At 42.6% G+C, this 24,267-nt stretch overlaps 2 protein-coding genes across 3 annotated transcripts; both read right to left on the reverse strand.

Annotated features, from left to right (window-relative positions):
- Positions 1 to 4,467: 4,467 nt before the first annotated feature.
- On the reverse strand, positions 4,468 to 15,373 carry tmc4 (transmembrane channel-like 4). 2 transcript variants are annotated; one of them, XM_014155097.2, is made up of 16 exons: positions 15,068 to 15,151; positions 14,562 to 14,745; positions 14,159 to 14,294; positions 10,283 to 10,438; positions 9,731 to 9,816; positions 8,066 to 8,211; positions 7,808 to 7,955; positions 7,509 to 7,667; positions 7,191 to 7,348; positions 6,800 to 6,920; positions 6,504 to 6,601; positions 6,221 to 6,404; positions 5,958 to 6,088; positions 5,561 to 5,716; positions 5,122 to 5,200; positions 4,468 to 4,996 (listed from the first exon to the last, which is right to left on the reverse strand). In XM_014155097.2, the coding sequence occupies exons 3-16, from the start codon at positions 14,292 to 14,294 to the stop codon at positions 4,886 to 4,888; spliced, it is 1,869 nt and encodes a 622-aa protein (XP_014010572.1). In that variant the 5' UTR covers positions 14,562 to 14,745; positions 15,068 to 15,151; the 3' UTR covers positions 4,468 to 4,885. The 2 variants fall into 2 exon arrangements, with proteins under 2 accessions (XP_014010572.1, XP_014010563.1); XM_014155088.2 differs by having other exon boundaries at positions 4,476 to 4,996; positions 14,159 to 14,307; positions 15,068 to 15,373.
- A 378-nt stretch (positions 15,374 to 15,751) lies between these two features.
- On the reverse strand, positions 15,752 to 24,267 carry mboat7 (membrane bound O-acyltransferase domain containing 7). The gene is made up of 9 exons (XM_014155119.2): positions 24,141 to 24,267; positions 23,409 to 23,488; positions 23,030 to 23,159; positions 21,555 to 21,681; positions 21,301 to 21,457; positions 20,623 to 20,818; positions 18,822 to 18,974; positions 18,538 to 18,714; positions 15,752 to 18,356 (listed from the first exon to the last, which is right to left on the reverse strand). The coding sequence occupies exons 2-9, from the start codon at positions 23,482 to 23,484 to the stop codon at positions 17,945 to 17,947; spliced, it is 1,428 nt and encodes a 475-aa protein (XP_014010594.2). The 5' UTR covers positions 23,485 to 23,488; positions 24,141 to 24,267; the 3' UTR covers positions 15,752 to 17,944.

A 24,267-nucleotide genomic window follows, 5' to 3' on the forward strand; every position in this document is an offset into this window, starting at 1 on the left:
TGGAAATGAGGGGAAATAACTCACACCATGCAGCAGGACACCTTCAGCTGTGGGGTCTTTGTAATGCAGGTTTGATAGTTATATTTTCAATAATGAATGGTTAGCTGTTATGTGACAATTAGGTCAAGAACTCTATTTTATTTTTTGGTGTAGTTGGCCAAGGAAGTTGCACAGAACTTCCAACATCCCCTCCCAAATGCATATGGAACCTTCAAAAACACATGGAGCAACTGCAAAAAGAAATGGCTGAGGATATACTAAAAATGTCTGGTATGTAATGACATTTAATTCAAAGTAAATGTAAATTCTTTATTTTTATGTAGTTGTGTGGGACAGCCATATGTTCAGTTCATGCCTATGATTTCAGAGTTCAACAAAGCCAACAACTGCTTCACGTGTGCCACTGATAAAGAACCTGGATGTGGCCCAAAGACTGACTGGGTTAGTAACTTTATTTAACATGTTCATAATCTTTTGACAACAGTGACGGCATGTAAGACAATTTATGATATAACACAATGGATAGCTAATTCATCATTTGTCATACTGCATTGATATTTGATATTATTTATAACGTGTTACGCTTTGTTTTGTTTTAGATTGAATGTTTTGCATGCCGACGGTGGTTCCATGTGCTGTGCCTAGGAATGAAGACAAAAGAGTTCAACAGAGTAAAGAACACAAACTGGAAGTGCAGTCTTTGTTGTTGAAAATGTATGCTATACCCCAGTGTAGCCTAGTGGTTAGAGCGAGTTCGAATCCCCGAGCTGACAACGTACAAATCTGTCGTTCTGCCCCTGAACAAAGCAGTTAACCCACTGTTCCTAGGCCCTCATTGAAAATAAGAATTTGTTCTTAACTGACTTGCCTAGTTAAATAAATACAAATCCACACTGAAGAGGCTCTGAAATGTACATCAACCAGGGAGAAAGTTAACACTGTGAAATGTTTCAGACTTGAATTAAGTGTCTGACATGTTGGAAAAGATTAAAGGTCTACAATTTCTGTTTAATTTGCCAATATTACATTTTTATTCATTGATTTACTGGCCACCATTACTGTGGTTACATGTTCAGTATATGCATTGACCAGCAAACCCACTGCAGCCTACCTCACTAGCTCACTCTCCATCCCTGCTTTGAACAATTAATAACATGACTCTCATACTTTGCCCTTTTCCTTTATGGTTGATATTAATGACGAAAGGAGATATTATCTGTCTCTCTATTGTGTACCACTGTTAAATACTGTGGAAAAATAAAAAACAGGGAAAATAAGTACTTAGAACTACCAATTATTATAGATAAATATAAAGAAAAGGGTAAACACAACACTGGACTGAACCCCCTAACTGTCAAACTAATATTAATGTACAACAATATAGAAGATACATGACTAGAGGTTATGCAATATGGGTGTATATCCACTGCATGCTTCTTAGGTGTGTAGTTGACATGACCAAGGAGCTATTGCAAATGTGAAACTATAAAAAATGTATGTTACACCGCATGATTTTACAGTACACAAACATGAGTGTGCAATATAGAAGGGTAGTCAGCGGACATTAGGTCACATGACCAAGGAGCTATTGAAATTTTACATTTTGAAAAATTCATGTAAAACCATGTGAGATGAAAATGGACAAACTTAAGGGTGTGCAATGTGTAGACCCACTGAGTGGACATTTTGAACCTTGTTTGAAGTCACCAGGTCAGATGACCAAGGAGCTATTGAAATTCAACCATTTTTAAAAATTAATGTAAAACCATGTGAGATGAAAATAGACAAACTAAAGGGTGTGCAATATAGAAGGGTAGTCAGTGGACATACTGCACCTTGTTTAAAGTCATTAGGTCACATGACCAAGGAGCTATTGAAATTCTACATTTGGAAAAATTTATGTAAAACCATATGAGATGAAAATGGACAAACTAAAGGGTGTGCAATGTGTATGGCCACTGAGTGGATATTCTGCACCTTGTTTGAAGTCACTAGGTCACATGACCAAGGAGCTATTCAATTCTACATTTTGAAAAATTAATGTAAAACCATGTGAGATGAAAATTGACAAACGAAAGGGTGTACAATCTGTAGGCCCAATCAGTGGACATTCTGAACCTTGTTTGAAGTCACTAGGTCACACGACCAAAGAGCTATTGAAACTTTACATTTTGAAAAATTAATGTAAAATCTTGTGAGATGAAAATGGACAAACTAAAGGGTGTGCAATATAGAAGGGTAGTCAGTGGACATTCTGAACCTTGTTTGAAGTCAGTAGGCCACATGACCAAGGAGCTATTGAAATTTGAATGTAAAAAAAGTTTGTACTTTGTTTACGCTCCCTAACTAATTCAACTTGGAATACAAAATGCTGCTCACATTTGCACATGTTTATTAGCTTTGGAAAGCGAAGTAATGTCCAAATCGTGAAAATAAGACCTGTGCAATGTTGTGCGCAATTTTTCCAACATCATGACACTTATTTGGAGTCTGTGGCTCAAGTGGTTTGAAAGCGCGAATATCCAACTTGAACTGTCTTTACCTCGGTTGTCCAGTGAGGACAGACATTTTTCGGAATAAACGTGGTGAGTGAAAAACTTAATGAAGTAGCCCACTCTCTACCCGGTATCTTATTCTGACGCTATACAATTTTGTATCCGTTGTTTGCTGGCAACCTTGTTATTTACGAACTTTTTGGAACAGATTCCTGTTGGAACGTTCCACAAATTATACCCAGCTGACTGCGAGGGAACGTGTTTCGGTCGACAACGTTCGGCTACTGTTTACATAATGTGCAACAATGCCTCGGGAGATTGAAAATACAAGCGAATTCTGTCGCCGCAAAAAGTCGGGTAAACAATACTTTCCTGTGGATATTGTATCTCCACTTCCTACTGTCAAAAGGACCAACAGCATGGACAACCGGTAAGTGTAAATATAATTGTATTCAACATTCTGGCTTGTAGAGACTCTTGCGTCTTTTTTAGGGCGACTTCTTTCACACTGAATAACCATGGGGTAAACACGGTCACAGTCTGATGTTTAGGCAAGAGGTGAGTAAGAGAATGCAAAGGCAATGAACATGGCAATTGCTGTTACAGGTATTATGAGAGAGAAATAGGGTAACAAACTAAATATTTAATATACTAACCCATAGCCCCATGGTAGTCTCCACATTTAGATTAGTCATTTAGCAGAAGCTCTTATCCTGTTGGGGCTAGGGGGCAGTATTTTCACGGCTGGATAAAAAAACGTACCCGATTTAATCTGGTTACTAATCCTACCCAGTAACTAGAATATGCATATACTTATTATATATGGATAGAAAACACCCTAAAGTTTCTAAAACTGTTTGAATGGTGTCTGTGAGTATAACAGAACTCATTTGGCAGGCAAAACCCTGAGACATTTTCTGACAGGAAGTGGATACCTGATGTGTTGAATTACCTTTAAGCCTATGCCATTGAAACACACAGGGGTTGATTAATGTTTTGGCACTTCCTATTGCTTCCACTAGATGTCACCAGCCTTTACAAAGTGTTTTGAGTCTTTTACTGTGAGATCTGACCGAACAAGAGCCATGGAACGGTGATGGCCGATTAGACTCTGGCGCGAGTTCATGTTGGGTACCCTCGTTCCAATACGTTATAAAAGAGAATGCATTCGTCCACCTTGAATATTATTCATGTTCTGGTTAAAAAAGGCACTAATGATTTATGCTATACAACGTTTGACATGTTTGAACGAACGTAAATATATTTTTTCCCCCTCGTTCATGACGAGAAGTCCGGCTGGCTTAGATCATGTCCTAACAACACGGAGCTTTTTGGATATAAATGATGAGCTTTTTTGAACAAAACTACATTCGTTATGGACCTGGGATTCCTGGAAGTGACATCTGATGAAGAGAATCAAAGGTAATGGATTATTTACATAGTATTTTCGATTTTAGATCTCTCCAACATGGCCGTTTGTCTGTATAGCAAAGCATATTTTTCTGGGCGCAGTGCTCAGATTATTGCAAAGTGTGATTTCCCAGTAAGGTTATTTTTAAATCTGGCAAGTTGATTGCGTTCAAGAGATGTAAATCTATAATTCTTTAAATGACAATATAATATTTTACCAATGTTTTCTAATTTTAATTATTTAATTTGTGGTGCTGACTTGACTGCCGGTTATTGGAGGGAAACGATTTCCTCAACATCAATGCCATAGTAAAACGCTGTTTTTGGATATAAATATGAACTTGATAGAACTAAAAATGCATGCATTGTCTTACATAATGTCCTAGGAGTGTCATCTGATGGAGATTGTAAAAGGTTAGTGCATCATTTTAGCTGGTTTTATGGTTTTGGTGACGCCTGTCTTTGAATTGACAAAACATTACACACAGCTATTGTCAATGTACTCTCCTAACATAATCTAACTTTATGCTTTCGCCGTAAAACCTTTTTGAAATCGGACAACGTGGTTAGATTAAGGAGATGTTTATCTTTCAAAGGGTGTAAGATAGTTGTATGTTTGAAAAATTTGAATTTTGACATTTATTTGGTTTCAAATTTGCTGCTCTTGAAATGCACCTGCTGTTGATAGGGTGCACCACGGGTGGCACGCTAGCGTCCCACATAGCCCCAAGAAGTTATCCAGAGTGACATACAGTTGGTGCATTCATCTTAAGATACAGTAGCTAGGTGAGACAACCACCACTCAATCATAATAAGTAAAACTTTGCCTCAATAAATGTAGCTGTCGTACACTAGAGAGTGACAATTGTAAAGTGATTTGTGAAGGTGTAGATAGGTTTTGCATGTGGCAATAGCACATATCTAAGCCTTTCAAATCTACAAGAAGTGCCTTGGGCCGGGATATGGGTCTGGTGTCTGAGTCAGTTTGCTGCACCAGTGTCAAATGTGTCCAATTGGTCCCTTGTTGGAACCCCCATCTCTCTACTCAGCTCTTCAATCTGCTTGACCAGGAACTGCTTATCACGTCCCTCCTGTTAGAGTTAAACACACTGTTATACAAGGTTAAGCTTGAGTATGGGACATGGTTTTGTTTCAAACATATATTTTTTTGCATCATTCTCATGTCATGTAGGACTTCTCCCCATCCATCACTTACCAGTTTAAGCTGGGCCTTTAGCAGATCAACACTCTTCCCATAGACTGCGGCTAGAGCTGCTACGTAACACAGCACCACACTATCAGGACAGGGAGACAGAGGAGAGCAATGTTTATGCAACAAACACAGCAGAATGTTATGTACAGGAATCTGAACACATGGAAATAACCCATGCTGACCATATGAGTCTATGCAGATATGGGCCTCCCATTTGTTGAGTTACAAAGAAATATTACATCATCAAACACAAGGTAGACAGTAACACACTGACCCATGTACCTGCAATGGACACTCGGATCAGTAAGACTAAATCACTCACCAGGAGAAAATGAAGAGATCAGTAAGACAAGGTGACTCACCAGGAGAAAATGAAGAGATCAGTAAGACAAGGTGACTCACCAGGAGAAAATGAATAGATCAGTAAAACAAGGTGACTCACCAGGAGAAGATGAAGAGAGGGATGGAGAAGGCCTGGGAGCCCATGTAGAAGATGAAGTCCTGTGTTGTCAGGGAGAGAGTGTCGAAGGTGTTGGGAACGATACTCCACATCATAGTGAGAGAGCGGAACGGACCACAGCTCATAGAGGGATGGATCCTGAGGATGACATATCAACACCCTCACCATCTACCACCACTACTACACCTGGTCCATCTGCCACTACTATCCCTGCACTGTATAACAGGCTTCCTTCCTGCTGCAGTAGAGATAGAGGCTGCGTCCAAAGTGGCACCCTATTCTCTATATAGGGCACTACTTTTGACTATATGCCCTGGTCAAAAGTAGTACACTATATAGTGAATAGGGTGTCATTTCAGACGTAGGCAGAGTCACTCACTGGGCCAGGCTGTAGATCATGGCGACGAGGGCGAGGCCCCAGCCGAACAGCAATACCACCAGGAAGAAGATGGTGGAGGTGGTGGAGCGGAACGTCTTCACCGCCGGACGACAGTTAGAAAACAGAGTGACCTGGAGGAGAGATGGGGGGGGGTTGTGTAGTGAAGGGCAACTGATCTGGGGCCAAACTTTAACTTGAGAAACCTTTCAGAAAATGAATTGATTACATTTCCATTATTGGTACAATATGGAGAGCAGCCTGACCTTCTTGCAGTAGAAGAGGATGAAGAACTTGAGTGTGTTGATGAGAGGCAGCAGAGGGCAGAACAGAGCTCCGGTCCACACCACTGTCTGACCGTAGACCAGACCCAGCACATTGGGAGGCACCAAGAACTCCTGACGACCTACCCAGCGGGTCAGTGCACAGGAGTAGTGGTCCACAACCAACCTGCCACAGTATGGAATAAGAGATTATCAATAAATGTGATAGAGGATGACTAGCTCATAGATTGAGTTACACCACAGTAGGGTGTATAGTGTACACTACCTGCGTGGAAACTCCACCAGGAAAAGCATGGCGATGGTAATGAGGAAGTCAAACAAGGCCAGTTTGTACATCTCCTGTCCCACACGCGTCTCCCAGCACTGGGTGGCAGCAGCAAGACAGACGGACATAGCATGGGTGGGAAAGAATAGAAGATGATGCAACATGGTTGATACCGGTTCTGTACTGTAGGTAGAATCGGATGGAGATATCATCTTTTCAGCCTTTTCTAGACCAATCTGCTAAATTAGACCCTGACTGCTACCCAGGCTACCATGCCGTATTAAGAGAGTGGTTACCGGATATTCCTTGTTGTTGTACTGGCAGAGCTCACATTTTGGACTGTCTTTAAAGCAGGTGATCTGACTCCACAGAGTAAACAGCAGCACTCCCAGACTTATCATACGCAGAAACACTGACCTGAACACAGGAGGGAGGGACACAGGCAATATTCACACACACGAGCACATGCACACACACAGAGACATACACACACATATGCACGCGCACACACTGGTTGAGTGAAGCTCTAGCAAAGCGATAAGGCCACACACACACTAACCTAACGTAGCAGGCGTAAAAGAAATGCCTGAAACTAGGGACTCGGCAGAGGCTACACACACACACACACACAACACACACACACACACACACACACACACACACACACACACACACACACACACACACCTGAACAGTGCCATGATGATGGTGGTACTAGGAGAATATCTCTCAAACAGGGCTATCTGGTCACACATGAAGGGCACAACAAAGTTTCCTGTTGTGATGACGATGGAAGGAAGGTAAACCCAGAACAGGCCCAGAATGCCCTCTGCTCCAACCTGCGCCTAGGAACCACAGGGAGAGGGGGCAAAGGTCATCCAGAAAAGGTTAGATCAGCCCCAGGATACCCACCTCCCTGTACTGACTCAATATGACATGGAGAGGATGAAAGGCCAAACATCCAATCAATAGTTTTTGTTTTGTTTCTTTGTGTTTTTGACTGACCTGGCTGAAGACAGTAGCCTTGAAGATGCCAAAGAAAGCTCCTCCTATGAGGGCGAGGGAGACGAGCATGAGGAAGATGTGTAGAGAACACAGACCCACTGTCTGACCTAAGGTTAGAGACAAAGCCTTTTTCTGTAGCCTCTCCTCCTCCAGATCCACCTGACAGAGGGAGGAGACAGATAGAGGGGAGAGAGAGTGGAGATGGGAGGAATAAAGGGGAGAGATCATACAGAGAAATTAGAGGGGAGGAAAGAGGAGTGCATCTTCAGTGACCATGCAGTAAGAGGCAGAGCTCCTACCTGTAGCTGGTAGTGGATGCTTTTCTGTTTGAGTTTGGTGGCCCGATCTCCCTGGCAACCGTAGTCCCAGCCAGTGAACACCATCTTGCTGTAACTGCCGGCAGCACCGCTGCCTGTTGCCACAGCAACGCGAAGTGCGCTCCCCATTCTGTATAAGGGACCAATCGGAGTGGGGGGTCAGTAAGTCATTATGGTTAATGTCCATTCTATCCATTTTATTTCTATGCAGATGGAAGTGTGGGGCATTCCAGAAGGTACCGTGCGACGATGCAGATGAGACAGAAGGTGAAGTAGAAGACGGAGGTGAGGAGGTAGGCCAGGGGCAGGTTGTAGTGGAAGCCACTGCTCTCTGCCACGGTGTTGTTATAGTAACCATAGAACATGTAGGAGTACTCCATGAAACCCTGGGAGAGGGAGATAGGTGGAGGGTGGGAAGTGGTGAGAGTGGAGCCTACTAGACTAGAAGCGTACCAGACTTGACACAAACACACAAACCCACAAGCAGTACGTTATTTTTTTTATTTCACCTTCATTTAACCAGGTAGGCCAGTTGAGAACAAGTGCTCATTTACAACTGCGACCTGGCCAAGATAAAGCAAAGCAGTGCGACAAAAACAACAACACAGAGTTACACATAAACAAACGTACAGTCAATAGCACAAAAGAAAATAAAAATAGAAAAATCTATGTGTGTGCAAATGTAGGGAGATAGGCCCTAGAGGTGAAAATAATTACAATTTAGCATTAACACTGGAGTGATAGATGTGCAGATGATGATGTGCAAGTAGAGATACTGGGGTGCAAAAGAGAAAGAGGGGTAAGTAATAATATGGGGATGAGGTAGTTGGGTGTGCTATTTACAGATTGGCTGTGTACAGGTACAGTGATCGGTAAGCTGCTCAGACAGCTGATGCTTAAAGTTACTGAGGGAGATATACGACTCCAGTTTCAGAGATTTTTGCAATTCGTTGCAGTCATTGGCAGCAGACAACTGGAAGGAAAGGTGGCCAAAGGAGGTGTTGGCTTTGTGGAGGATCAGTGAGATATACCTGCTGGAGTGTGTGCTACGGGTGGGTGTTTCTATGGTGACCAGTGAGCTGAGATAAGGCGGGGCTTTACCTAGCAAAGACTTATAGATGACCTGGAGCCAGTAGGTTTGGTGACAGATATGTAGTGAGGGCCAGCCAACGAGAGCATACATGTTGCAGTGGTGGGTAGTAAATGGGGCTTTGGTGACAAAACGGATGGCACTGTGATAGACAATATCCAGTTTGCTGAGTAGAGTGTTGGAGGCTATTTTGTAGATGACATCGCCAAAGTCAAGGTTCGGTAGAATAGTCAGTTTTACGGGGGTATGTTTGGCAGCATGAGTGAAGGAGGCTTTGTTGCGAAATGGGAAGCCGATTCTAGATTTAATTTTGGATTGGAGATGCTTAATGTGAGTCTGGAAGGAGAGTTTACAGTCTAGTCAGACACCCAGGTATTTGTAGTTGTCCACATATTCTAGGTCAGAACCGTCCAGAGTAGTGATGCTAGTCGGGCGGGAGGGTGCGGGCTGCAATTGGTTGAAGAGCATGCACTTAGTTTTACTAGCATTTAAAAGCAGTTGGAGGCCATGGAAGGAGTGTTGTATGGCGTTGAAGCTCATTTGGAGGTTTGTTAGCACAGTGTCCAAAGAAGGGCTAGATGTATACAGAATGGTGTCATCTGCGTAGAGGTGGATCAGAGAATCCCCAGCATACACAGGCAGAAAGACAGACGGATGTGTAGACAGACAGACAAAAGTGTGTGAAAGGCCACTTAAAACAGAGCTGCATGGTTTTGCATACTGAACTTCAGAGAAGTGTTGTTCTCTGTGCTGTATTCAGTATATCTATAACCAGTGGTACACAGGACTAGATTACACATGTTGTGTTTTCTCACCGTTCCAGAGAGTAAGTCCAGGAAGTACTGGTAAAACACCACCAGACCTTGAAGATTTGGATCATAGACCTTACACACCTCTGGACCTGAGACACACACACACACACACACACACACACACACACACACACACACACACACACACACACACACACACACACACACACATATTCTCAGCTGTTTGAAGATAAGCCAAGGTCACATTTGATCATGTTTCCCACCGCAGCCTTGGCACCGAATACCTCAGTTCCATGACCTGCTACTTTGTTAGGGACTCCATTCTCAAACCCGTGAGAGAATCCCAGTAACAACTGCTGCAATATTTGCAGTTTCAATCCCTCAATTCAATTAAAAGCCCATGCTCTAAGGCAGATCTGTTGCTATGATACTGCTACAGGGAACAGTGAGAAGACATTTTTTTATATTGGAGACACACAGAATAATGTTAATAGACTGGACTGGAATAGAGATAGTGAATGTCACTCCAATGCCATCACCCTTTAACCAATCATAGACCTGGTTTGAAAATGCATCCTCCAGTGCTGGCCTTACCAGTGCTGTCCACTGTCATGTTACTGGTGCTGGTGGATCTGAACACGATACTGGGGATGAGGATGAACCCAGCAATCAGCAAGAACGACAGGAAGTTGAGCACCACCAGGAAGCGCAGGAACATGAAGTAGGACTGGACACCACCGCCAAAGTGACCTGCAAAGACAGGGGTCACAGGGCCATGTGGTGAATGCGAAGGCAACATAATTAACAACGACAGTAGCCCTGGAATGTTATTCATATTTTTCATAATTTCATAATTAATTTCAATGAAAATAACATATACTGGGATGCAATGTCAGAATGTAATACATTTCATCTCCTATATGTGACATGGTATAGGTGTCTTCTTTGTTTTAAGCCCATAACCATGTGTATGAGGTGTGTATTTTAGTTTCAAAGGAGATTTGCTTAAGGCTACCAAGAAACACTGTGTGACCCTGATTTAGCCTAATGCAGTAGAAGTGTGTGGAACCAAGGCGTTTTAGATATTGCTGAAAGCCTCGAGAAAACTTAATCTATGTGAGGTGATTGTGTATGCATTAACAAGTGCATATATACTACTCAAAAAAATAAAGGGAACACTTAAACACAATGTAACTCCAAGTCAATCATACTTCTGTGAAATCAAACTGTCCACTTAGGAAGCAACACTGATTGACAATAAATTTCACATGCTGTTGTGCAAATGGAATAGACAACAGGTGGAAATTATAGGCAATAAGCAAGACACCCCCAATAAAGGAGTGGTTCTGCAGGTGGAGACCACTGACCACTTGTCAGTTTCTATGCTTCCTGGCTGATGTTTTGGTCACTTTTGAATGCTGGCGGGGCTTTCACTCTAGTGGTAGCACGAGACGGAGTCTACAACCCACACAAGTGGCTCAGGTAGTGCAGCTCATCCAGGATGGCACATCAGTGCGAGCTGTGGCAAGAAGGTTTGATGTGTCTGTCAGCGTAGTGTCCAGAGCATGGAGGCGCTACCAGGAGACAGGCCAGTACATCAGGAGACGTGGAGGAGGCTGTAGGAGGGCAACAACCCAGCAGCAGGACCGCTACCTCTGCCTTTGTGCAAGGAGGAGCAGGAGGAGCACTGCCAGAGCCCTGCAAAATGACCTCCAGCAGGCCACAAATGTGCATGTGTCTGCTCAAACGGTCAGAAACAGACTCCATGAGGGTGGTATGAGGGCCCGACGTCCACAGGTGGGGGTTGTGCTTACAGCCCAACACCGTGCAGGACGTTTGGCATTTGCCAGAGAACACCAAGATTGGCAGATTCGCCACTGGCGCCCTGTGCTCTTCACAGATGAAAGCAGGTTCACACTGAGCACATGTGACAGAGTCTGGAGACGCCGTGGAGAACGTTCTGCTGCCTGCAACATCCTCCAGCATGACCGGTTTGGCGGTGGGTCAGTCATGGTGTGGGGTGACATTTCTTTGGGGGGCCGCACAGCCCTCCATGTGCTCGCCAGAGGTAGCCTGACTGCCATTAGGTACCGAGATGAGATCCTCAGACCCCTTGTGAGACCATATGCTGGTGCGGTTGGCCCTGGGTTCCTCCTAATGCAAGACAATGCTAGACCTCATGTGGCTGGAGTGTGTCAGCAGTTCCTGCAAGAGGAAGGCATTGATGCTATGGACTGGCCCGCCCGTTCCCCAGACCTGAATCCAATTGAGCACATCTGGGACATCATGTCTCGCTCCATCCACCAACTCCACGTTGCACCACAGACTGTCCAGGAGTTGGCGGATGCTTTAGTCCAGGTCTGGGAGGAGATCCCTCAGGAGACCATCTGCCACCTCATCAGGAGCATGCCCAGGCGTTGTAGGGAGGTCATACAGGCACGTGGAGGCCACACACACTACTGAGCCTCATTTTGACTTGTTTTAAGGACATTACATCAAAGTTGGATCAGCCTGTAGTGTGGTTTTCCACTTTAATTTTGAGTGTGACTCCAAATCCAGACCTCCATGGGTTGATAAATTGGATTTCCATTGATTATTTTTGTGTGATTTTGTTGTCAGCACATTCAACTATGTAAAGAAAAAAGTATTTAATAAGATTATTTCTTTCATTCAGATCTAGGATGTGTTGTTTAAGTGTTCCCTTTATTTTTTGAGCAGTGTAGTTAAGTTCTGTGTATGTCACATACAGTTGAAATCGGAGGTTTACATACACCTTAGCCAAATACATTTAAACTTAGTTTTTCACAATTCCCGACATTTTAATTCTAGTAAAAATTCCCTGTTTTAGGTCAGTTAGGATCACCAGTTTATTTTAAGAATGTGAAATGTCAGAATAATAGTAGAGAGAATGATTTATTTCAGATTTTATTTCTTTCATCACATTCCCAGTGGGTCAGAAGTTTACATACACTTAATTAGTATTTGGTAGCATTGCCTTTAAATTGTTTAACTTGGGTCAAACGTTTTGGATAGCCTTCCACAAGCTTCCCACGATAAGTTGGGTGAATTTCGGCCCATTCCTTATGACAGAGCTGATGTAACTGAGTCAGGTTTGTTGGCCTTGCTCGCACACACTTTTCCAGTTCTGCCCACATTTTCTATGGGATTGAGGTCAGGGCTTTGTGATGGCCACTCCAATACCTTTACTTTCTTGTCCTTAAGCCATTTTGCCAAAACTTTGGAAGTATGCTTGGGGTCATTGTCCATTTAGAAGACCCATTCTGCGATCAAGCTTTAACTTCCTGACTGATGTCTTGAGATGTTGCTTCAATATAGCCACATATTTTTCCTACCTCATGATGCCATTTATTTTGTGAAGTGCAGCAGTCCCTCCTACAGCAAAGCACCCCCACAACATGATGCTGCCACCCCCGTGCTTCTCGGTTGGGATGGTGTTCTTCGGCTTGCAAGCGTCACCCTTTTTCCTCCAAACATAACGATGGTCATTATGGCCAAACAGTTCTATTTTTGTTTCATCAGACCAGAGGACATTTCTCCAAAAAGTACGACGTGGTCCCCATGTGCAGTTGCAAACCATAGTCTGGCTTTTTTTATGGAGGTTTTGGAGCTGTGGCTTCTTCCTTGCTGAGCGGCCTTTCAGGTTATGTCGATATAGGACTCGTTTTACTGTGAATATAGATACTTTTGTACCCGTTTCCTCCGTCTTCACAAGGTCCTTTGCTTCTGTTCTGGGATTAATTTGCACTTTTCGCACCAAAGTACGTTCATCTCTAGGAGACAGAATGCGTCTCCTTCCTGAGCGGTATCATGGCTGCGTGGTCCCATGGTGTTTATACTTGCGTACTATTGTTTGTACAGATCAACGTGGTACCTTCAGGCGTTTGGAAATTGCTCCCAAGGATGAACCAGACTTGTGGAGGTTTACAATTTTATTTCTGAGGTCTTGGCAGATTTCTTTTGATTTTTCCCATGATGTCAAGCAAAGAGGTACTGAGTTTGAAGGTAGGCCTTGAAATACATCTACAGGTACACCTCCAATTGACTCAAATGTCAATTAGCCTATCAGAAGCTTCTAAAGCCATGACATCATTTTCTGGAACTTTCCAAGCTGTTTAAAGGCACAGTCAACTTAGTGTATGTAAACTTCTGACCCCCTGGAATTGTGATACAGTGAATTATAAGTGAAATAATCTGTCTGTAAACAATTGTTGGAAAAATGACTTGTGTCATGCAAAGTAGATGTCCTAACTGACTTGCCAAAACTATAGTTTGTTAACAAGAAATTTGTGGAGTGGTTGAAAAACGAGTTTTAATGACTTCAACCTAAGTGTATGTAAACTTCCGACTTCAACTGTACATACAGCCCAGGATATAGATGTGTATGTAGTTGGTATTGGATTAACCATTGCCTGATTTTATTGAGTGATACAGTGTGATTAAATCTGTCACCTCCTATCTTATGCAGAGCCTTTCTCCACAGAGCTACATAGGACATGACTCCCCCTGCATCTGCTCTGAACCTGCTCAGGGACTTGGCCTTGCTCCTCTTCCACGACTGCCAGCTAGTCACCACAGGCACACGCATCTGTTGCACCTCCCTGGAAGAGAGAGAGTATGTTTTTTTGGGAGAGGAGAGAAGTGAGGGAGTATAGTATGTTTTTTGGGAGAGGAGAGAAGTGAGGGAGTATAGTATGTTTTTTGGGAGAGGAGAGAAGTGAGGGAGTATAGTATGTTTTTTGGGAGAGGAGAGAAGTGAGGGAGTATAGTATGTTTGCCACCTTCAGGACAACAACAAAGGAATTGCACAGAGGCAGAGACGCTAGTAACTACTATGATCACTGAGGTCCCATACCGTATCGCTCTCTTCAGGCGCATGGTCATAGGCCGCTCTCTGAGGTCCTTAGGGGGACCCACGTCACCCTCCTCTCCCCCCTCCGAGGGGGGAGAACCCCAGTTGAACTGAGGGCCATTCTGATTGGACACTACAGACTTACTCTGTAACCTCATCAACTGCTGGGCACCATGGTAACCGTGGGCTTGGAGAGGGCAGAGGAGGGCAAAGATATATACAGAGAAAAACTATGAGTGATGTCCTGAGTCAGCCCAGAGTCAGTGTAGTTGATTGGTTGTAGTTTTGGAAGAGTTGCAATCTGTTGTTGCATTATACTTGTGTGGTACACATAATTCAAGCATATTTTAAAGTATACATTCTTAGAAAATCTCCCTTTACCATGTAATAGCATATTTTTGTATAGTACAAAACAAGTAACCAGGAAGCATTTCACTGAACACAAAGGCACACCTGTACCGATGAGACCGAACATACCACACCTACAAAACATTAGTCGCACGGCTTACCTATAGTGGAGCTCTGTCTTTGTAGCTCACTGAACTCCATGAGACGGAGGATTCCACCAACACTTCAGAAACACTACAATCAAACAAGCAGTCCTCCGTATCTCACTGCTAATTACAATGCTAATATATAGTTAATCCAGCGTACAGGGCTAGCTCTTTTACAAGGTAGTATCCAGGAATCACTCCCCCCTCAGACTTTGCTCCATGCAAATAACCATCTCTGCCACAGATACTTCCTTGTACGTTTAACCCATTCACTCCTGGTAGACCGTTAGGTTACACTCCACTCAGCTTACGTTAGTAACTAATGCAGTATCAACAAGCTGGGGTGTTACAAGACATTTGATGACTGGTTACAGGTTAGACCCATAACTTAATCATGTAGGAGTGTTTACTGTCTGTGCTTCAGTTCATAAACCTGTCTGTGCACTGATGTGACATGTTAGGTAACCATAGAGGCAAGCCTGTGAACAGCGGGATTTGTGTGTTCGTTGCTGTGTGTGTGAGTATGTGCAAGGGGATAGGGGAACGTTGATCATTTTCAGGTCTGACAACTCCTATAGTAAGTAAAAACCATAGAATGAACCATGTCAGATCAGAAATTGCAAGAGAAATGTGCACTAATAAAACAACTACAGCCAACATCCATGAACAAAACATCAATAAGGAACAAGACTTCAGACGTGTTGAATAGCTGAGACATGTATTCCGTTGGTAACACTGAACTGTTACAAGGCAGGGAGAGTTACAATCATCATAGTATCAAGGTGAAACCATTCCGAAACAAACAAAAATACACAAGAAAAACTAAATATTACATGTGATGGAGAAGCAACCATCAAGGAATGTTTTCTATACTGGTCATGAACTGAAATGAGTTGGCTGATAAAAAAACACAAGGTAGTCGTTTCTTTGGGGCTAGGGTTTTGGCACAAGGAAAAGGAGGGAGGGTTTGGATATATCAGATTGTGGTAAACAATTATAATACAATGCTTCCATGCTATCTAGTAAATTAAATTACAAGAAATATAATTCCAAATAACTTTTTATTCTACTGTCAGCACAATTTATATGAAAAAAAAAGTATATAGTAATACCATTACATTTGTAATAAGATGGCAGTCAAACATTTTGGCAGTGACTGAGGACTGACTGGTAAGGTAGCTTGGTCTTTCTACAACCTTACCTTGTCAGTCAGTCCTCAGTCACTGCCAAAATGTTCTGATTGAGGCAATTTATTTCCTATAGTGCACTACCTTTGGCCCAGGTCTGACCAAAAGTAGTGCACTGTCTGGGGAATAGCCAGGTGTCATCTGAGATGTAGCCAGTGATACAGACAACAATAAAAAACAATAAATACATATTCACCATACAGTATAGAATTACATCTCTAATCAAATAATCTCAGACACCCAGAACTCAATTCTGGCGTAATTGCAGCAGATGCTCTATTTATGTTACGTGCATCTGTCCACAAGAGATTACTAATGACTACGGAATGCAGGACAGATCATTTTTGTAAAGAAGAATAGATGAGTAAAATGCTCATTTACAGGCCAAGTCAAATCAAAAGAGAACATTTCAGAAGATCACCCAAAACGACATTTTAAATAATGCAGTAAAATAAATTCAGATTAAAATCAACATAGCAAATACCTTAAGCAATTTTCATGTATTTTTCTAAACCACAGATTCCATTCTGAAATGTGCGCTGGTCTTTTTGGTTCCAGTAGCCCCTCTTGACACAGTGAAAGTTATTTCAAGTTTCTTGGTCTTTACTCTGAGAACAAATCACTGAGGATGGCTCCACTTAATAATGACAGAATTTGTTTTCCTTTCAACTTGGAGCTAAGGGAGAAATGATCATCTTATCATAATCCAAATCCTAATAAGAATGTTGAGGAAAGAGAACGTATACAACTGCCACATTCATTATGACTGGATCCTCTATATGCCTTTTAAAACGAGACAAGTATACCTCACTATGTACTCATGGTTATCCAAAGTTCATTTATAGAATAGTGCAGAAAACTGATCATAGGAACGGCCTGATCAATGAAAACTCAAATATAAAGAAGCAGAAAGTCTTGTTTCCCCGGGAAAATGCATTGTTGATCTGGTCATGCCTTGCGATAAATGCCTGTGACTTGTATTTAACTTTGAGTAAATCGTGCACTGATGTCAATGGGATTAGAGATTTAGGCAAAATTACAGACTGAGTAACATACTTAGATCCCAGTTCAAATTGAGTCCTTGCTCTATGAATGGATTCAAGGGATGTGCCGCTGTGGCTATACAGTACTTTCTATTCTGTTTCAAGGCAGCATCTTGAACCTACAGCCTTAGAACATACAATTTTGTGTCCTCTAAACTAATTGAAGTAAATTTGTATGAAAATTGACTGATTTTGAAATAATCACACACACAAGTGAAGTAGCTGAATAATCTACATCCCCTGAACTTTTTTGCCATTCGCACATCAAAAATAACATTCATTAAGCAAACATTCTTTCACCCAATTATACCTGTATGTACACGTGGTTTGTAATGTAATATCACCATGGCAACTGTTACTGGGTTACAACGATGTTCATAAGGATTCACTGTATTCAGCTAATAGTCCAATGATGTCTCCTGGTTAGGGAAATCCTACAACTTCATCTATTCTACCTCCCAACTGCAAATCAAACCCTAGTAGGGTCTAGGGGCCAGTTTGGGATCAAACATAACTCTTCTCTACCAGGGGAGACATCACTGGACCTAACTGACAAAAGTGACCCATACAGATCAGTGACAGACAGTGCATTGTGGGAATAGTTGTTTTTTAGTAAACCAATCCTCCCCATACAGTACATCTTCCCACCCATCAATCCATTCTCACTCTGTCTTCTCTCTCACGTCCTCTTGCTTCACCTCTTTCTTCTCCCCCTCAATTTTCTCCTCCTTTTCACTCTTCTTTCTCTCCCTCTTTCCTCCCTTCATCAGCCTCCCGAACAGAATGCAGGCCAGGGCAATGATGTGGATGATGAAGTAGATGGAGGTCCAGTAGTGGACGGTGTCGCTGGCCTTCAGCAGGACGAAGCCCATACACATGTAGTCATAGGCCCTCATCTTGAGGAACCAGTGGACCCAGTCGAAGGCACTCTGACCCCGGGGCCCCAGCTTGGCCCTGACCGACGCCTCCATGGCCGACTCAGCTGCAATGCACAGGGGAATGGTGAGGAATGACAGGTAGTAGCCAGCGTGAAGCCCGTGCCAGTATGCACTGATGAACATGGTCCATCCAGCCCTGGGAGAGAGAGAGCGAGAGAAAGAATTGTGAAACATATGCATCAAATTACATCTTATCTGGCAGTTACAAATATATTGAAAGTTGACTGTAGTTTTGTAGTTTAACAGACTTCTATGAGACAGTTTATTTTAGACACAATACACATGCCTTCTCTAGTGAACCTACATAGGGCCCTTACTTGAGTGCGTAAGCCTTGAAGGGGGAGTTGGGGTAGATGTAGTGATGCAGCCACCACTGCACAGTCATGTTCCAGTAGTGCATCCCGTGGCGGACCTTCACACAGAAGTCAGTGTTGTATGGGTCAATGTTCTGGATGGTTTTGAAGTCGTACACAACCGGACTTTCAGGGTCAGGGCTGGAGAGACCGAAGGATCAAAACCAAGATTAAACACTTAAATAATTATGAATTAATGCACTTTCCTGTTTTCCCCAACTGGACTGAATATCCTGTGTGAGACTTGCCTATAGTTGACAGTGGGACCCCCTCCCGGCTTGGAGAGCGCCCCCTCTGGGTAACAGCCCAGTCCTGCGCTGATGCAGCCAGCCTCTGCCCCACACCATGCAGCGTAGAACCGCATCCGGAACACAAAGAACACCACCGTCATGTAGAACAACCTGGAGGGGGGAATAGAGAGAAACCTCAATGTATAACTACGTAGCTCTCTGGAGAGCGAAAGACAGCGGTGAATGAACTCACAATTCTGTTATGCCAACTCAATATAAATAAAAAAAATCTAGTCTACCGTTCAAAAGTTTGGGGTCACTTAAATGTCCTTGTTTTACATGAAATGAGTTGCAAAATGAATAGGAAATAGTCAAGACGTTGACAAGGTTATAAATAATGATTTTTAATTGAAATTATAATTGTGTCCTTCAAACTTTGCTTTCGTCAAAGAATCCTCAATTTGCAGCAATTACAGCCTTGCAGACCTTTGGCATTCTAGTTGTCAATTTGTTGAGGTAATCTGAAGAGATTTCACCCCATGTTTCCTGAAGCATCTCCCACAAGTTGGTTTGATGGGCATTTCTTTCGTACCATACGGTCAAGCTACTCCCACAACAGCTCAATAGGGCCATTGTCCTGTTGTAGGAGGAAATTGGCTCCAATTAAGCTTCGTCCACAGGGTATGACATGGCGTTGCAAAATGGAGTGATAGCCTTTCTTCTTCAAGATCTCTTTTACCCTGTACAAATCTCCCAGTTTACCACCACCAAAGCACCCCCACACCATCACATTGCCTCCACCATGCTTGACAGATGGCGTCAAGCACTCCTCCAGCATGTTTTAATTTTTTCTGCGTCTCACGAATGTTCTTCTTTGTGATCCGAACACCTCAAACGTATATTCGTCTGTTCATAACACTTTTTTCCAATCTTCCTCTGTCCAGTGTCTGTGTTCCTTTGCCCAGCTTAATCTTTTATTGGCCAGTCTGAGATATGGCTTTTTCTTTGCAACTCTGCCTAGAAGGCCAGCATCCCGGAGTCGCCTCTTCACTGTTGATGTTGAGACTGGTGTTTTGCGGGTACTATTTAATGAAGCTGCCAATTGAGGACTTGTGAGGCGTCTGTTTCTCAAACTTGACACGCTAATGTACTTGTCCTCTTGCTCAGTTGTACACCGGGGCCTCCCGCTCCTCTTTCTATTCTGGTTAGAGACAGTTTGCGCTGTTCTGTGAAGGGAGTAGTACACAGCGTTCTACGAGATCTTCAGTTTCTTGCATGGAATAGCCTTCATTTCTCAGAACAAGAATAGACTGACGAGTTTCAGAAGAAAGGTCTTTGTTTCTGGCCATTTTGAGCCTGTCATCGAACCCACAAATGCTGATGCTCCAGATACTCAACTAGTCTAAAGAAGGCCATTTCTATTGCTTCTTTAATCAGTACAACAGTTTTCAGCTGTGCTAACATAATTGCAAAAGGGTTTTCTAATGATCCATTAGCCTTTTAAAATGATAAACTTGGATTAGCTAACACAACGTGCCATTGGAACACAGGAGTGATGGCTGCTGATAATGGGCCTCTGTACGCCTATGTAGATATTTTTTTTTTTTTTAAATCTGCCGTTTCCAGATACAATAGTAATTTACAACATTAACAATCTCTACACTGTATTTCTGATCAATTTGATGTTATTTTAATGGACAAAAAAAGTGCTTTTCTTTAAAAAACTAATTTAAGTGACCTCAACGTTTGAACGGTAGTATTTGATACAAGCAATTTATTTAACAACATTTTTACAAAATCAAGAGTGCTGTTTTGCTACCTGAAGACAAAGTGATGTTCCAGGAACTCTTCAGTGCGGACGTATGCCAGGGGGAAGTACATGTTAGCGGTCAGGAACAGAGCTCCGTAGACAGGCACCAACCTCAGCCTCAGCATGCAGGGTACCCAGCCAGGAAGGTCCAGGGAGCTGGGCTGCCTCAGCCAGTCCACATAGGTTTGGAACCGGAAGAACGGGCCTTTAGGGAGATGCAGGGATAAAATGAAGGGATGAAGAGAGAGCATTGAGGGAGAAGTGGTAGGATAGACAAGGTGAATAGTACAAGTTAGAAAAGACAATAAGGAGAGAGAGGGATCATTGGAGGACAAAAAGGATAGATTGCAAGGAAGAGTAGTGTTAATGGGTGATGGACGAAGGGGGTGAGTAAAAAAAGGAAGGAGTTACAGGAAGGTCGTGTACTGGAAGAGAACGTAAGCAGACTCACAATATTTTACTAGTGGCAGATATAAAGACAGAGAGAAACAACAGTTAAAATGGGTGCAAAAGCAAATTAGTGGCAAATCATACTAGATACATGGTACATTTACACCACATACACACTGAAGCCATTCACCTGTCTCCATATCAAAAAGAGGTCCAGAGAAATGGGTGAACTGTGGATATGTTGACAGTAGCCCTGTATGATGAAACAAACTAGGTAATGGGGCTAGACAGCCTTACCTGTCATTATACCCACATAGCAGTAGCTATAGGCTATCATATCATAGAGGGAAGGCTCTTGGGACAGTCCACCAACCACAGGAGACTTAGAGAATGAGCTCACTTCCTGTTTCTTCTCCAGGTGAAAACTCTGCACCTCATTGGCCAGACTGACCATCTGAATGAAAACAAGTGGGTTGTTACTGTAAACAACATCATTATGCCCTTGCATTTCAGTAATCGTGTATGTCCTCCATCTCTTCTTGTAGATGTACCTTCAGAGTGAGGAGTAGCTGGATGGCGTTGGCGAAGGGTGTTGGCGGCGGCAGGCCGAACCATGTGACCAGTCTGAAGAAGAGGAGGTAGAGGAAGGTCCAGGCCAGAGAGAGAGCTGGGGCACTCCTGAAGAAGGTAAACGGGAATGGGTGAGAGAGAGAAGTTCCTGAGTGTTCTACAGTGTCTGTTGATACAGTTGAAGTCAGAAGTTTACATACACCTTAGCCAAATACATTTCAACTCAGTTTCACAATTCCTGACATTTAATCCTAGTAAAAATTCCCTGTGTTAGGATCACCACTTTATTTTAAGAATGTGGAATGTCAGAATAATAGTAGAGAGAATTATTTCTTTCAGATTTTATTTATTTCATCACATTCCCAGTGGATCAGAAGTTTACATACACTCAATTAGGTATTTGGTAGCGTTGCCTTTAAATTGTTGAACTTGGGTCAAATGTTTCAGGTAGCCTTCCACAAGCTTCACAAGGTTCTTTGCTGTTGTTCTGGGATTGATTTCCACTTTTCGCACCAAAGTATGTTCATCTCTAGGAGACAGAACGCGTCTCATTCCTAAGCGGTATGACGGCTGCGTGGTCCCATGGTGTTTATACTTGCATAGTATTGTTTGTACAATAGTATGCAATTACAATTTTTTTCTGAAGTCTTGGCTGATTTCTTTTGATTTTTCCCTTGATGTCAAGCAAAGAGGCACTGAGTTTGAAGGTAGGCCTTGAAATATATCCACAGGCACACCTCCAACTGACTCAAATGTCAATTAGCCTATCAGAAGCTTCTAAAGCCATGACATCATTTTCTGGAACTTTCCAAGCTGTTTAAAGGCACAGTCAACTTAGTGTATGTAAACTTCTGACCCACTGGAATTGAGATACAGTGAAATAATCTGTCTGTAAACAATTGTTGGAAAAATGACTTGTCATGCACAAAGTACATGTCCTAACCGACTTGCCAAAACTATAGTTTGTTAACAAGAAATTTGTGGAGTGGTTGAAAAACGAGTTTTAATGACTCCAACCTAAGTGTATGTAAACCTCTGACTTAAACTGTATATCATTTGTATATTTTGAATAATGTCTCTTAAAGCTGGGAATTGCCAGGGACCTCACGATAAGATATTATCACGATACTTTGGCGCTGATACAATATGTATTGCAATTCGATGTTCCAAACATACTGCTCACCATGTCTGCTGCAAAAGGACAAGAGAGAGCCTTTGAGAACACAAGTTGTGATCAGTCATGGAAATAAAAGTGCTGAAAACAAATTGGCTCCGGATTTAAAAAGAAGATGTAGAAGAAGTTATGAAGAAAAGATACTGGAGTTTTGTTGCAGGTACAGCCAACTAGCGCCAAAAATTATATTGCGATATTGTCAAAACGATACAACATATCGTCAAAAGTAATATCTCGGTATGTAACTGCATGGATTTCTTCCCCCCATCACTAATGTCTCACCGCCAGTTGCTCTTGATGATGATCCATGTTCCAAGCACTGTCACCAGCGAGTGGAGGGCATGGACCTGACAGGTTGCTATGGTGATCGAGAGGCCCAAGAGCAACGCTGCCCCCTGCTTCACTGGAGGACCTACAGCAACAATAATATCCACACACATTTCACTCACAATAAACCTTCAGAGCAGATAGGCCTATTATAAATCATGTGCAAATTTTTTTTGACATGTTATCGTGATTGCAACTGCCTTTTAATTCTTCTGTCCTGCGTGTTACCAGAATGTATTGAAAATAAAGAATTGTGTTTTTCAGTGTTCATCTATTCTAGGAGACGCCATATAGGTTAGGTGAATTTATTCGACGGCCCAGATAGAATACTCACTCGGGTACCGGAATAGGAACCCGATGGGGATGGAAGCAGCGAGAATTCCCAAGTAGACCAGCTCATCAGGAGACATCTCTCTGCACACAGGTACACAACACACACACAGTATGATCATGGTAACTAAAATAGGTCCATGGAAAATGCTATGAGAAATTTGACTGCAGTTTGCAAACAGCAACATTATGACAGTGATAAATCCTGTGATCGACAACTTCATGTCTGTTCTATTCGAAGTTGCTATGCATGTTGGTTCCTCAATACACAAATATTGGTACAAGATAAGTAGTATAAGAAAGTGTTTATCATACACATGCCTCAACAACACAACGTCATGACAACATTTTTACACCACTGACGTGAGTTAGTGTGTGGACTGAATCAGAGCTCGCCTGATCATGCCATGGATGGAGTAATCACAGAATTGCAACATACGCGTTAAATGTTAGCACACGCTAGGCTAGTCAGCTACTGCAGCCTTGCGTGACACAAGAGGAAGTACCGCAGTGACAGAAGACAAGGGAAATATTTATTCTAGAGGATCTTCTATAGGCGATAAATTACATATTCTAGAAACGCAAAAAAATTTGCCTAGCTATCCCCCAAGACCACAACGAGCTAACTTGCTACAGTAGCAGCCAACGTTAGCTATTAGCTCAATGATTGTATTCCCTGTAGATGTACATCTCTGTTCAAAGGATGTAGCTAAACTTCTAGAATAAACGTACTCACGTTTAAAATCAGGCCGACATTCAATATAGTTAACAATCCCTGGAACAAATATTCAAGCACAGTGATGATTTGGTAAATCCCACTTCCTACTACCGCAACAACGTGTCATTCACAACCAAAACCCCGC

Source organism: Salmo salar, chromosome ssa02 (assembly GCF_905237065.1).
Source record: "Salmo salar chromosome ssa02, Ssal_v3.1, whole genome shotgun sequence".
NCBI lineage: Eukaryota > Metazoa > Chordata > Actinopteri > Salmoniformes > Salmonidae > Salmo > Salmo salar.